At 38.9% G+C, this 16149-nt stretch overlaps 1 protein-coding gene across 1 annotated transcript; it reads right to left on the bottom strand.

The window, feature by feature from the left end:
• Positions 1-840: 840 nt before the first annotated feature.
• LOC139699813 (alpha-amylase 4N-like) lies at positions 841-13003 on the bottom strand. Its single transcript, XM_071598238.1, has 11 exons — positions 12799-13003; positions 11350-11495; positions 7684-7852; positions 6974-7089; positions 6487-6617; positions 6278-6400; positions 5222-5346; positions 3674-3890; positions 2223-2341; positions 1669-1824; positions 841-1175 (listed from the first exon to the last, which is right to left on the bottom strand). The coding sequence occupies exons 1-11, from the start codon at positions 12997-12999 to the stop codon at positions 1164-1166; spliced, it is 1515 nt and encodes a 504-aa protein (XP_071454339.1). The 5' UTR covers positions 13000-13003; the 3' UTR covers positions 841-1163.
• Between the last annotated feature and the right edge of the window lie 3146 nt (positions 13004-16149).

Raw genomic sequence — 16149 nt, 5'->3', positions numbered from 1 at the left:
ATTTTAGCTCGACTTTGTCTTTAACTGTTAACTTGTTTATTGTCACCTATTTATTAGCAGTTTGCTCCATCCATTCTGTACTATGGTTAAATCTTTCTGGGGAAGCTGAGACGTAAAATTGTCATACACTCAGCGCAATGACTTTAATATTAAGTGGCATCGGTGAGAGTTGTACAATTATGTTGCTCACTTTTTTTTACTGTAGAGTATTAAAATTGTAATGAGCGGACCCCGAAACTCTTCAGTATGAATGTGTACTGGATGATTCAGGATTCAAATCCGTTGGTGTCTCTGAATTCCTTCCCTGAATTCGTTTAAACCCAAGCGGTGTTTTCCGGACACCAGGTTTTCTGTAGGAAGTGCAGGGAAAGTAACTGAATCCATAACCTGATGTATGAATTGCGTATGTCCCACGCTCACTAAGAGGTGAGATCTATCCTCAACTATTAAACCAACCGACGGGTTGATTACCGTGATAGTTAGCGTACACAGTTCTCGCACGCTTAAAAAATATTTCCGATAGAAAAATGATCTCACCAGTGGGATGAAATTTGGCAGTATTTTTGCACGTGATGTTATCGTGCAATAATTGTACTGAACTATCTGTTCAGGTGCCTTAGAAATGCAAACTAGAAATCCTAATGCATATGCGTAAATATTTTTTCATTCCCAGCGGGTTTTGATGCGCTAGTTGTAATCAGTGTATCACATTCGTCTGCGGGAAAAAATATCACGCGAATACAATTATCTGGTGCCTAAATCTGAAGCTTAAATGAATAATTATGTCGTGAATAAGAGACAGTAAAATTAAAGTCTAAGAAGCAAGCCATGATTGCTGGTTTTGCCCAATGAATTTATTGGACATAATAGGGACATAACTGAATAACTGAACTCAAGTCTGATGTACATGTTATTATCATTAAAATATGAGAGTATCATGGAACTTGGAAATATTACTTAATTTAGATTTCAAATTAGAATAAAATAGCCGACTATTACCAGAGGTTCTTTCAAACATGAGGATAATAATTAGAATGGGCAACGAAAACAGCTGATTTCTTGTTTCTGCCAAGTGGATAAGTAGGCAAGCAGCTGGCTTCGTTTGTGTCAGTTACTTTCTCCATCCTGTTGATGTAACAAGTGATGGACTTGGGGTTGCTCTTTTATAGCCTAGACTGTAACAATAAACCAGAATTACATGTCATATTATTGATTTCAAATGTATTTAAATTTAAACAAGAAAAAATTCCATGGGAAATAGACTGCCCGGGAATAGAACTAAAAAACGCGTGAAACCTCGGTGTTTACGCTAGAATATACATCCTCGCGACAGGTCTTTTGAATTGAAAAACATAAATGAAAGTTTATTATATCTAATAAGGTACCAAATCTGGTGAATTGATAAGGGATGAACAGGTTTTGGTTCAATCTCTCTCGATTTAATTATGACGGGCTGATGTCGCGAATCGAAGAACACGAGTCCAGTTTTATCATTGTTAGAATATGAATCGACCTTGAGTCACTTCATTGCAAATGTTTTGCACATAATGCAAATGCACACGATGCTTATGGCTTGTCTCGCCAGGTGCACATAACGTGTTATTCTGTTCAAAAAATCCATCGCGGCGGTGAGATTATTAAGGAGAAATCGGGAGAGAAAAATCTTACGTTTTCGTGAATAGCCAGGATTCCGTCTTCTTCGTTGTGCAGAATTTCTACATACGCCTTTCCATCGTTGCCAACGTTGACACTTTTGCCAGTGCACGAAGATCCACTTTTGAGTCCCGAAATTACATCACAGTAAGTCCCAGCAGGAAGACAGGTCTAGAAGAAAATAGGAAGAAATTTTACGTATTCCCAAACGATGAATCAAAAATGTCGAAGAAGCAAAAATGGAAATATATTTTGATATAAAATCTGTGTACAAAAAACTATATAATATTTTTATAATGAATTCAAAGTGAATTTAAGTACCTATCCTATCCTGTGTGTTTGAATACAGAAAACTCATGTGGCAGTAGGTGCACAGGATCAGGTTAATTAATTCATTTCGCTAATATAACAAAGGAAAAGGAATCATTTTGACGAATCAGATCAAAAATAAACTGTTATTAACCAAAATGTTCCATGCTAGACTACAAAATAGCCTCATATCAGTCTTAGACCAACTAGTAATTGCCTTTGCTAATAATTGAATTTGTCAAATTTAATTTCTTAATTACCTGTAAAGTTTGTTTAAGATCGATCCCGAATTCATCGTTGAAGGCAACAAATCCTTTTCCACCGCGACAGAAGGCGATCTGTTTGCTGCCGTTGTCCCACCAGTCATTCACCGATGTGTCTATGGATAAGAAAATCAAAAATTGTACGCCAAGGTGATAGTAGGTGTTTAGATAAACGCAACAGTTTAGAGTAATTAATTACCAGCAATAAAATTATTGGGTTTTTCGAGATTGCAAATTTTCTATTTGCAAAGTTCGCCGCTTTGCAGTTTTGCTATTTGCAATTTGGATGCATGTATTTTATTTTCATAGGAGTAAGTAATCGTGAATATTTTAACGATAAATTTTTGAATGTTACAATATCGCCCCGACGAGTACCTCGTTCATACCGAGAGCTACTATTTTTGTATCTTCATGGTCGTTAAGAATAAGTGATGTACAATATAATTAACAAAGCAGTGTTATTTAAAATGAATGTTAAACCAAACGTATAGGTGAGGTAGAACTGTAACTTGCTTGAACCTACTGTATTTCTATACCATGTGATCACTCCCGATATGGATTCCTGTACGAGTAAACGATTACTGATTTTTTCAAGTATTTTGTAGCTCAGATTTGATAATGGTATTAGAAGGAAAAATACTGTGAATCGATATGCCATCTTCTGTGCAGGCGCCATCGAAATTCCGTCCTCCAAGGCATAGTTAAACAAAAGCTAACTAAATGAATCAATTATCGAATTCATTTCATATTTAAAAGTAAATGCCTTTCTTTTTCACACTCACTGTTTGCTTGGTATGATCACTAATTGATAACAGTGGAAGACCTGTTGCCAGAGTTGGACGTTAACTTAAGTATCAAAGCACAATTGAAATATTACTTAACACTCGGGAATAAGCGTTCGTTTTCAGTACCACCACCACTACGTATGTTGGTTTAATGGTTGACGATAGAACTCGCAGAGTGCTAATCTCAAAAGCGTGGGAAATTCACATATAAGGGTAAGGAGGTCAGTTCCTTACCCTTCGACGCCTATGGTTTTCCAGGAATATCTGGTGAAAAGTCACACAGCTTTGGTGAAACTGAGTGCCGAAAGGCATCACCCGGAATCAAACTCGGGCCCTTCGGTCAATATCCCAGCGCCATACTCACTTGACTACCACGTCCTCCGTTTTTAATGAAAGTTGTTCAAAAAGTTTCGTTGGTAGTAAAAATCATTGTGGTACAATTTAGCTGTTTTGTCATCGAAAGCCACTTCAGAATTTTGGTGATGGGAGAGAATATTAACTGACATTTGCCTATGCATTGTATATGGACGGGTTGATAAACATGCCCTTAGCAATATGTTTAAATTCTGTTTAGAAGACGATGCAAGAGGTTAAGATTCGATTTTTGCGGTCGCGGAGAATGAGAGCTGTTTGTTAATTTGTAGAAAAAAGTTGATTAAGCACCTTTAACGGTATTACGGAATTCCACCATGCTGTATATTTGTCTCCACCTGTGCTCGCACACCCATCCATTTCCACACGTCATGTCCGGTTTAATAGTGACATCGAGTATATTTCCTTGTTCATCCGCTGGGGGCCCGGCGTTGTTGTCGTCGAAGAAGAAGCTGGACATGATGCGAGGGTAGCCGTACGGCCAGGAAAGCATGAAGCCCACAGCCATCTGGAATCGTTCAGAGTAACAGAACTTCAGCCTGGTAACCTCCCCGAAATTCAATAAAGGTCAAATTTATTTGACATTATCGATTCGGAAATATTAAGTATCCGGAGAAAATTAGTTGTTGTTTAGAGAAGCCTGGTGACATCCCGGAAGGTGAGGCTCGGGCAGAAATATCAATTCGTGAGAGTTATATGCTAAGTTTTGCGAGGAAAATTATAGAGAGTAAATGTCTGGTCGTATAGAAAGTCTCAGCTTTTGCTGCAAGATGTGACAGGTGTAACAAAGACGGATTTAAACAAAATAAATTGTGTACTGCCTAGCATTATTTGTCTTTCCCTAAGGAAGAGACTGGCCTTTTGAATATAAGATGAAGGATCTTGAGATAGGCAATTTGTTATCATAGGGTGAATGCACAGATTTTGAACCATAACTAAGTTTCATACTAATCAGCCTTATGCTTGTTTCTGAAAGTCTAGAAGAACTCGGTATGATATATGCGGGCCAGATTAAGTATTATGTTAATCAGTAAAATACTTGTACATTGTATAAGTACTGCTTTTTGGAAAAAAATTATCTATTGAATCTAATCACAAATGTGTGAAAACAATAGACTATTTAATTTAATAAATAAATCAGATGTACAATCGGCAATTGATATTCGTGTTAAAGTAAAACCTATCGTGAAAGAAAGATAGGAAACAATTAAATTACGACCAGTTATAACTACTAAGAAGTACTAGAAGTAATTGAAGAGGGGGATAAGTGATACTCATTGCACACAATACCTTCCAGTAAGTTTTGTGTTTCAACGAAATTTTTCCAGGGTTCGATGTCCAGTTTTTGTATTCAAGTAGTATTAGAAGTTTGCCAGGCAGAATAGCTATTCGTGATGTCTTAAATAGGAAGCAAAGATGACTTGATGAATATTAGAATTTCATGGGGATTACTTTTGCTCCAAAACTTTTGAGCCAATGACAGGTAGACCATGGTCTCCCAAAATTGAAATATGGCCACAAATTTTTCTGGGCCAAAAATTTCTCTGATAATATGCTTGTGCGTAGTAACATATCAAAAAGGAAGATTTGATAATAGTTTTTGCAATTTTTCCATAATGTGGGTTGCAATAAGGTCAAATACAGTAGGCATGCCCATTCGAATAGAGATAGAATGACACATTGCTACACCAGTACGGACGTCAAATAAAAAAATACGTACTCATGTTCCTGATGACATCTGATGACATATCCGAATACTTTCAGTAATCTACAGAATATTTTATTGATCAAAATGCCCCTCCCAACGAGATGTCAAGCTTTATACTTATCAGTGCTTACTTTGTACAACTTGGGCTCTTTGTATGTAAGAATTGAAGATCCACCAGCACCACTACCACGCTGGTTGTCGTGGTTGTCGATGAAAACAAGACTGTCGTTGCTTGGGATAAAACCCCAACTCTCGCCTGCGAATTAGGGGAAAAAGTTGAGCGTTAAAATTTAGAAATCTTATGAGTAGTAAGTTGAGGCGATAAACGTATTGCAGATCGGCAGATACAAATTATGGCTTAAGAGTAAAAGCGTAAGTTCACTAGTTGGAAAACCCATTATGGAAGAAGCAATTGAACACTGAACACTGTGCCGGAATAGACATTTTATACTTGAGGATAATTTCAGAAAAGCATTCTACTACGAATGAGCTACAATCGAGCAGTAGTAGTAGCTGTAGGGGAGGCGGCCCAAAGCTGAGGTTATTTGCGCAATTGGGTAAGGAAGAAGGGTGGGAAGAAATCCGGTGTCGGTATTAGGTTACTCTTTACGAAAGGCGCCAAGGGTTCCGTAGCTTTACGTCCCATCCGTCGGACGGCGTACTCACTTAAAGTGCTCTCCACCAAGAAACTAAAGTAGGGGCCGGGATACTACTGAAAAAGATCAGCCGTCTCCAGGACTCGAACCCTCTGGGTGAGAAGCCATTACGCTAGACACCACAAAATTCTGATCCCCGAGATCTACCATCGAAATAGCCGAAGTGATCTGATAATGGCATTAAGGTATCCCTCATGTCATTCCGAAACAATCTGTCCTAATTGGACATTTGAAACAAATGAAATTTCATTTTTAAATCAAAGGAGTTTTGGTTGATTTGAATCACAGTGCAGACATATATTCGTTTTTGTGATTTATTTCCCCCAATTATTTTAGTTGTGCAAGAAAGTGCATTTAAATACGCTTATTTCGCGGATATTAAAATGGACTATTCAAAAAACATTGTATTCACAGCTTTTCTAGTTAAATAAATTTTTCTAGCTACATCGATAGTAGCAAAATTATTGAAATGCATTGAGGATTTGTGACCCATGAGATTTTAGCTAGTTTAACTGATTAAGTTGGACTTACCGAAATTCACCAAGTACTTGATTGGATTTTCTCCGCGGAATGCTTCGCCAATTTTAGCGCAGTACTTGAACTCCGTCACTCTCCCAATGTAAAGGTATTCGCGCGCCGATACAGCCTCTCCACCTGTTGGATCGAGTTTATGAATGCGCATAGGGGCCATACAAAAAAGATAAACCTAATATTTTTAGAGTCTTTGTTATTTCAAATACCCAAGTCAATGACTTCCTGGTACACGAAAGGGCGAGTTCCGGGTGAAAAGCCGTGCTCGGTGTTCACATCCTTCACTCGGGACATTATATTCGCAATGTCGGCTGGCCACATGTGTTTTGCAGCGTCCAAGCTGAAATAAATGAGCGAAAACAGGGGGTTTATAACGGGACTATTCCATCGATATGCATCTGTTGAAATAGTCTACGCTGTAGTCATATTTCTGCTGTAAAAATAGGTCTGCTCCTTGCGACGTAATTGATTGATAAGTTCCGTTAGAGATACCAAGCTTAATTAATGGCATTCTTGGGACGGAAAATTGTAATTTTCAATGCATAATGGCGTTCACCCAGCAGCCTATCAATTGATGACGCTGGAGGTTTCGCTACCGTAAATTATATTAGCTTATTCTACTATATAATCGCAGAAGCCACACACAATTTTTAGCGCGAAATCGGACAAAAACAGCCTAAATAAAATAAAGCTTACCGAAATCCAGCCACCCCCAGGTCGATGAGATGATTCAAGAAATCTACCACCTTTCCACGGACATACTCGGAACTCAATTTCAAGTCGTGAAGACCCACCAGTTCGCAGTTCCGTACCTTAAAGCGAAAAACATCCCATAAAAAATCCGTTCAATACCACTTCGTTGTCTTATTTTGAGCATTTTTTGTTTCCGAGGCCAATGACCTTCTCGTACCGGCATTTATGCTGACTTGATGAATGAAATAATTAAGGGGCGCCTCTGCAATATTTCTCATCACATGTTTTTTTCGGGAAAATAGTCTTTAATTAGGAAAAAATGTAATTTTTCATTGCCAGAATTAAAGATTGGCAAATTACAAAAAATTAAGACCTATCTGGAAATCCCCAAATATGAATAATTTCATGTTCTTGACAAAAGCGTGTATTGGTAAGAATGATAGGGTTGAAATTGCTTTGCTTGTTATACTTCAAAATAATCATTTCCTCATTTATCACAATTGCTTGAGATGAAAATTGAAATCGACCACCATGCAATATGTGGATCTTGTACTTCAGCACGTTCGAATTTCCATACGCGTTGCCGTTGTGTCGAGTGATATTGAAATTTGTTCGTCTATTTATTTTATCTATTCTCGCGGTGTCTGCGCCTCCGCCTTTACATATAGAATAATGAATATGTGAGATGAGTCTGATTTGATGGAAGAACTCACGTTGTTAGGATCTTGGTAATTGTTGACGTCGCACTTCGGGTTGAAGTCATTGGGCCCGTAAGGGACCCCCGGGTACTTCTCATCGTACGTATCAGCAGTCGAGCCACCCGTCCCGTGGGCATTCGGGTGATCGCCAGTCATGTGATTGAACACCGCATCCACATATATCCTAGAATTTTAATCGGAAAACACTCAAATAGTATGGTAGTTCCACTTCTCTTAAATTACCAGAAAGTTTTAATTAGGAGACCACGCCTGCTAACTTGCTGGTACATCAACGTATATATTAATTCCGTTCTTGCCCAAACAAGCATATCTACTCGTTATTTTATCCTCCACTAAATGAAAAGTCTTGTATTATAAAATATAATTTTAAATTCTCATGAGCATAGGAAGAGAGAGTATTTTCAAGGCGAAGAAAAACATTCAGTATCAGGCGAATTGGATGCAGATGAAAAACGAAAATGCTTCCGGCGTTAAATCAATGGTATTTAGCTAACAATACATAATTTATTTTTATTTATAAATTTCCACGGATTTAATTTTTTTGTCGTGGCGAAGCAAAAGACCCCAAAAGTAAACAGGAGTGATTTCAGCCTCGCACTACATTGGTATGCGATACCACAGCAAGAAGTTAACGCAAATTGACTGCAGGACAGAGAGATGCAAGGAATCCCTTTTCTCTCACAAAATTAATGGGAACAATGGTAAGAAATATCACGTTCAATCGTTCGAGCTTTTATGAAATTAAAATGTACGGAAATTCAATCGGAACCAGTTGTACTAATATCCATCGGCTGGTGACCGGACACCTGACTCACTCTCTCGCAGCGGATTGCTGCGTAAGGATGTTGATTTAGATGCTGCTCAGGGGAAATAATGTGTACAAATGGCTTAAAATTTACTGTGGTAGTATATACATCTTGGCGGAAAAGGAGACAAAATATACATTTCAAAGCCACTGCTCTTGTTTACATAGTTAAAACGTTCAAATTATTTTCATCATTCATTACAATCATGAAAAAATTGCAACCGCTCTCTGAGAATAATGACGTACTTTCTTCAAATATTCATGTGTCTTGGCCATGCACATATGAACGGAGGTATTCGCCTATCTGTATTTCAGAAAATCTTGGAGTCTGCGGGAAACGAAGTCGCTAAGTACGTGACGCAAACAGTACTGCCACCTATTGCCATAGAGTTAAAGTCCTTATTAGGCAAGGGCAGGCGTGCAAGCAATTACAATGAAAATGGTTGCCTTAGGTTGGTCAAGTAAAAAAATATGAAACCTTAAGAAATGAGAAAAAATTATTTTCGTCGGTTGGGGAAAGTTCTTCTAAAGATATTACTCAGTTTAAATTTAATGTCTTAAAAATTATATAGCGTATTCTTAACAGGCTTGTTTCTTCATATAGACAGGTATGTATAAACTTTTGAAAGGATACTGCTATTAATGCTTCATGAATCGGAATGTATATACTGTGCCATTAGAAAATTGATCCTTAGTTAACCATCGTTTCAGTATCAATAATAGGATCATCTCTATTTATGAAAATTACCTTATTTTGGTGCACTTCATGTTGGAAAAGTTTGGCGAGAAGGGGAAGTTTACAAATCAAAGAGAAATTGATGATAATTTTGAAGTTACTTGAGCATGTAAGTCCTTCGGGATTCAGCTGTGCATAGAGTACAAATTTACCAGTGATCTGATCAAATACTACCCTTTATTAACGACTTGATGCAGCTGCGGCGAAAAATGATCAAGAAAATATCTGGTATTGACGCAATACCTGTGTACTTAACAGCGTCTGTTTGTTTGAAAGCATTGCCAGGCCAGATCTTCGAGACGATGCCATTTACAGCTCTGTTAGACGACTTAGGGTAAACACCCACGATGTACGGAACCAACACTCAATGCGTGACATCATCCAACGCTGGGAAACCATATTGCTCATCATATTGCGTGCAGTTTTAGCGGAATATTTGGTCTTCTTCTTTAAAAAGGATTCTACTATACGATTCGAAGGAAATAAGGTCTTGAGATTTGCATTCGATCTCATATCCATAGTTGTTTACCGACGATCTCATCCGAGCACCTGGTGCCACAGTTACCCGGCTTGTTTGCATTCTGGAACTATCTAAAAGTTCTCCTGCGTATACTTTCATACTTCTTGCTACTTGCACCTGTGTAATCGCAATTGTGGCAGCAAGACTATGATGGAGTCGGGGGAAGAAGGGTTGGCATTTCGAAGTGAATCAGAGTGCTTTGAGTGTGCGTCCCGAATGCTTCCAATGCCTTCGGCAAACTCATGTGGGCTACTATCATCGTTCCCAATCATATATTGCATGTAATTGTTGTCGTTTATATACTTCTCTAGTCAGAAAATAAAAGACATAGACATTAATCAAAAGCCATTCAACAAGCATCGTCACCTAAAATGAGTGATTAAAATGTCTATCTAAATCAGATATTACCATTATGGGTGTGGTGTAGCGTATACGATAGATATAAGATAACCTATAATTTGATTTGTGACAATTTATTACTTAATAATGACGTATAAATGTTTTTTTTACGAATTTGTATCATCATTGATGATTTTCAACCATTTATCTCGTAGAAATGGTTTTACTTCAGACTTTACATTACTCAGGGGACAACCGAACACATTTTTTGCATCATAGAACGCGATGCTGTAGTATGCTATAACTAGGAAGATGTAGGTTTCTCGGCCGTTTTTGAAAGATAAATAAAGTGGATAAAACATTTGAACACAATTATTTTCATATGTGCTTTCTATCACATGTTAAATCCGACAAAATGAACAAGTAAAATAAAATGAAATTAAAACTGCCCATGGCTCATGCTGTTAATTAGGCCTTCCGTTCTCATGCATACCTTAATAGGTATTAGGGGATGGAAAGTGCGAAGATTCGAGTTTGGGAAGGATTAGAGGAGGAATAGTGGGGAAACCTGGCACAGCATCCAGGGGATGCTGCGCTGGGCTGAATGCTTATCCATACTCAAGCAAGAACTAGAATAAATGAGATTATAATATCAGGAATGGAGTATTCTTATTGCATAAATGAAATAAAACCTGAAGAAGAGGGAAGCTGAAACCCACTAGTCAAGTGCTACAGAAATCTAAGTAATGGTTCCCCTAAAATCCCTATTAAAATGTCTTAAATTTCATCCAGATAGGTCTCATGTCAGGAAGCAAGGCTGTGGTACACTGTTTTTTGGAGAGATGCCTTCAGTTGCTTCAATTTATATTTCAATAGTTGTTCCTGAGGAGGTTTCGTGGCTACTGGATGTGTTTCCACCGGTTAGGATGAAAATGTTATGGTTAGGTCTTAGGTGTAAGTTAGGAGAGAGGAATAAACTCAGGTTTGGACGATTGACTTTATCTCTTCGGAAGAATTCTTATACGTATAATGATTTCCTTAACTGGCAAACCTTTGCATTGGCCGCTGGAGTTGTTCGGTCCTAAAATAGTAGATGTAGTGAAAATAAATGAGTTTTCACTTATTTTTTCCACTAAACGCGAAAATGGTCACGGCTCCTGTAAGCGCTCGGTAGAAAGCGTTTTAGTGACAGCTCAAACGAGCGCCTTGGCCATTGTGGTCCTTGAAACGATCTGGGGAGATAGGGCGAAAGCCACTCACCGGACGCCGGCCTTGTTGCACCGAGCCGTCATGTTGGCGAAGTCACGCTCGTCCCCAGAGCGTGATGCAATGTGGTAGGAGATGGGCTGGTATCGCTCGTACCATGGCCTTCCATCCACGATAACGTTCTCACTCACCGGAGATACCTGAAAAACGTGCCGGAAAACACTGAACGAGGCGAGCGCAAACAAGGCTCGAAATTAAAATCAGATTTCGGAGTTGAAGCCTCTTAGCCTTGTATCTTTTCATCTCTGATGTTGATGGCCAAAATAGCATTAACTTAGGAGTATCTTCAGTTACAATTGAAATGTGTCCAGTGGCTCGCTTGCACCAGTTGCCTTCATCCACACATCGATATCAATGACCATGTTGCTGACATGCTGGTAAGGTTAGTTTCCGCCTGGCACCCAAGGTTCGAAACTGGAGAGAGGAGCCGATGGTCGGGAGTTCTAAAACTAGGACTTAAGGATAGACTGCCTTCATCTGGGATGAGTTCCTCGTGTTCCTTGCCAACTGGGACGTGGGGAAATCGACTTGGGTTATAACAAGAATTCCAGTCAATAAGAATTACTCTAAATAGCGCGCTGCATTAAAAAGGAGTCCAAACTTAAATTTATGGCGATCTCACAACAAGAGTTCAACATCACTATTTTGAGATGCATTGGGAGAACGGTGGTTCCTGAAATATATTCCACAATTCCATATACGAGTGGTCTACATAGTTTGGTAGTAGGAGAGGCGCCAGTAAAGATCATTTGCGCCTGAGGGGATGGGCGGGTAATTCGGTTGAGTTAGGATAATCAGAGAATTGAGGAAGGGTGGAGAGAAGCGGCCCATTTTAAACGAAAGGCGCCAAGGAGTCCGCAATTTAACGTCCCACCGGACGGGCGTTATGCTTAAAATGCTTTCCACATAGCATTCCAAGTAGGGACAAGGGTACCACTGATAAATTCGGCAACCACCAGGATTCTAACCCGAGCCCTAGGGGTGGGAAGCCAGTACTATAGCCCCGCGAACCACCCCGATCCCCCACCATTTCACGTCCTATCCGACGAACGGAGTAGTGCATTTGAAGTGCTTTCAGCATGATAGGGATCGGGAGACTTTTGAAAACTTCTTCAAGGCCAGGATTCGAACCCGGGGTCCATTATTAACCGCACCAACCCGATCCACATCAATCTACAAAACATCAAGGAAGCCTACGCCAGAATTATGAGATGTGAAATGTAATATTATTGCAGAAGTTTGATCGCCAGACCTAAATGACTTGAAGGTGTAGTTTGAATGAACTTTGAACAGAAGCTCTAAAGTGTAGCTTTGTAGCTTCCGAATGGTTACGTCCTAGTTTTGTACGTTCGTATTTGGATAATATACGTTCGGATGCGATTTGAGTTAATTGTTGGTGGTTGAGGGACTAGCGAACTGTGCATTAGCTGGATTGTCCATTACCTGAACTCCGGCGTATCCATGGGGACCGAGGAACCTTTCACACTCATCCGCGATGTCGCTGAACTTCCACTCGAACAAGTGGACTATTGCAGACTTCCCCGGGAAGGCGTCTGGGTTCCACTGGGCGTTCGCCACCGGGATAGCTAGGATCACCGATAATACCGCCGCCACCAGCACTTGAGCGATGCGACGTCCTTCCATTGCAGATAGCCCTCGAGACTAGAATGACGCCGTCGAGCGAGTAGACGAGCTTTTCACGATACCCTCACCTGGCCAATAGCTGCGGTGCGCCGATAATTTCGCAACGGAGTCAACTCGAGGCGCCGGTGACGTTCGAATGGCAGCGAAGATGTCAAATGAAGCGGCTCGGATAGTGTTTCTTAATTGGTGATCCGCTGAATAAAAACGGGAATTACCGCTAGCAAATTCTATGTTTACTGTTCTAAATATATAATTGCTCATGGCTATTTATTAAAATTATTTTCATGAACTACGAGGGTCATCCGGAAAGTAGTACCCGTTCGTGCCGCATGAAATGCTGACGACGCGAGTAGCCGCTGGACGAGGTCAGATAGCTTCAGTGGCTTGTCTGCCTTCTCTGAGCCAAGTTGCGTGACGCTAGCATTGCCTGTGTTGTTTCTGTGATTGTTTACAATGTTTAAAAAAATTGAGAACGCCGCCAGTTGTGAAGTGAGGGCAGTGATTAAATTCCTCAATGCAAGAAACGTTCGCCCATGTGATATTCATCGCCAATTAAAGGAGGTGTATGGAGACAATGTAATGGACGAGTCGTCTGTTCGGCGGTGGTGTCGCAACTTCAACATGGGGAGGGGGAACACACACGACGATGAGCGTTCGGAGAGACCGTCTGTCATTACAGACCAACTGGTGAGCTCAGTTGACGAATTCGTGAGGAACGATCGGCGCGTCACAATTGATGACATCTGTGAGCATTTTCCCAATGTTTCTCGAACAATTGTTCATGAAATTGTTAAACACCATTGCATTATGCAAAAATTTGTGCAAGATGGGTCCCTCGCGTATCTCAATGAGCTGGCGGCGAAGGACTATGCAGCAGGAATACAGAAACTTGTCACACGTTATGACAAATGCCTTAATTTGCTTGGAGATTATGTTGAGAAGTAGTTTAAAGTATCCTCTTTCAAATAAAATTTTTTATGTTTGTTAATATTTACTTTTGTGTCTTTATTTCACGAACGGGTACTACTTTCCGGATGACCCTCGTATTATACTTTCGGATAGTGACACAAGAAAAATTCACCTGGTTATTCGATTTCTTCTCCATAATACTGGTATGCTTCACCGTGACAATAAACTGAAAACCATAAAGTCGGAAGATGTTTCCATAGAGGGAGGTCAGGGGAACATTTCAGTCCCTTTTGAGAATTTTGTCGAGAAGGTTTTTAGCGCAGCAGTCGTCGGTATGGGCGAGTTCTCATTGTGACTATGTATTGCTGTTTGTATTGTTTTTATTAATGAAGGGATATTTTCCTCTTTTCAGGGGAAAATACCCCTTCGCACTACAACTTTGGAAAGCGGCTGTCAGGTTTTTAAAATGGATGTCACCCTGAGTGAAATCCTCGCCTTTTTTACATGATGCCATCTTAATGCCAAGATTAGGTGCCCTGAAGCAGCCCTTATTATTTTAAAATTCTCTAAGTGGATAGAATTTAAATAAAAGACGTAAACGTATGGTTTCAAAGCAAAAAACGCATTTTGTCATTTCTTCGGTTTGTGGGGTCTTCCCGTTCAATTCTGAGTGTTTAATCTAGGGAGTCAATTTTGACACACACTCAACCTTAACTACCCAATCCTTCAAAATTAAATTACAATTCACCACATGAAAGGAAAACCACGAATATTCTGGTAACATAACTTATGTACGGAATATGAAAATATACTAGATGCGTTCCTTATAAACGTTGATAAAGGCCTTTTGTGAAATCCTTATAAGGAGATAATGAAGAAATTGTTTTGCATGGAGTAAATAAAAAAATTATTTTAAAACTTAATTTTTCAAATTTGTATCCAAATGGCCTTATACTTGATGCAGTAAGCTACATAATTAACCGACGCAACACCTCAACTGACACGTAACTTCACAAGCGCCTAGTACATCAATTGAGTTATTAATGTTCAATGCTTAAAAAGATAAAAAGTCCAATGCCGAAAAGAAATAACAATTGCTAACAAGATAATTGAAGACAATTTGCACCGACTTAGAAAATATATCCTTGCATAATTAGTCTATCGAAGAATGTTAACTTCGTAGAAAATAGAATTTAATCCCAAGTGCTCAGCTGTGAAAATGAGGTAACAAAGGAGTTCAAAGCAGGGAGATGCCAGAATCCTGTCAACACACACCTACACGTATGTGTCTGCAGTCAATCTACGTAGCAGCTCAGAGGGTATGATGCGAATGAAATAGCATACCGTGCAGCTCACATAATTTTTTTCCAGATCAAACCCTTAAATTATTTATCAAAAAGTAATTTTAATGGGAAAATTTGAAACGTAAAAAGGTTCAATCTCTTCTCGTATTTAATTTATTTTCAGCACAATTTTATTGAAAAAAGGAAATATCATGCCAATTTTAGGATCAGATTTGCCCAAAGTCTTTTCCAATGTAAAATTTTATAGGAGGATGTTAAAATTGTTTCAATAAAGAAACTATCGGTGAACAAACTCATTTACTAATGTAAATTATGAGCTCGAGCTTCTTGCTACATCATTATTAATACACACATTAGTTGTTTTAAATATTAGTACGTTGCCTCTCCGTAAATAGTGTTGTAATTTGTGTGCCTCGACCTGATTCTTCCATTGTTCAAGTAATATTAATTATGTAATTGTAGTCCTGAACAATCATTATTGTGTCCATTGGGCTGAATACTTTCCTTACGCACTTGATTACTTTCAACTTCATTTGATTTAGTTGACTACTGCTCTTGCTTTTGTTAATAGAATTTTTAAATTTACTCATAACTTATATTAAATCATAAAATACGCCATGCCAACTAGAAATTGAAAGCGTAATACCCTAGTATTAATGCCAATTTAAATTCTATATTTTAAAGCGAGGGGAGAAAAAAGTATTAAAAACGTTATCTAGGGTATCGTAATCCCTTTAAAGGTATACAAATCCAGGAGCTCCTGGTGTTAATTAAATAAAAAGAGGTTGGTTGTTAAAACACCTATTGAGAAAATCTGTGTTGAGCAATTTATAAAAATCTGGATCTCACAGGCAGGAGGAATTTAATTTTTAAATGCATTGCAAAAAAATGAATGACTCATCGATAAAGAAAAGTCTTGCTAAAAATAAATCTATTG

This window comes from Hetaerina americana, unplaced genomic scaffold (assembly GCF_022747635.1).
Source record: "Hetaerina americana unplaced genomic scaffold, ioHetAmer1.1.p SCAF_91, whole genome shotgun sequence".
NCBI classification, from domain to species: domain Eukaryota; kingdom Metazoa; phylum Arthropoda; class Insecta; order Odonata; family Calopterygidae; genus Hetaerina; species Hetaerina americana.
This window is presented reverse-complemented; position numbering and strand designations above follow the sequence as displayed.

What these genes read in the sequence shown, in the direction of transcription:
- LOC139699813 (XM_071598238.1), bottom strand. Translation starts at nt 12,999, where the DNA reads ATGGAAGGACGTCGCATCGCTCAAGTGCTGGTGGCGGCGGTATTATCG. An exon ending in CCAGGAAGTCATTGACTTGG is followed by an intron (nt 6,401 to 6,486) that starts GTATTTGAAATA and finishes TCGATCCAACAG; the next exon opens with GTGGAGAGGCTGTATCGGCG. An exon ending in AAGAGCCCAAGTTGTACAAA is followed by an intron (nt 3,891 to 5,221) that starts GTAAGCACTGAT and finishes GAACGATTCCAG; the next exon opens with ATGGCTGTGGGCTTCATGCT.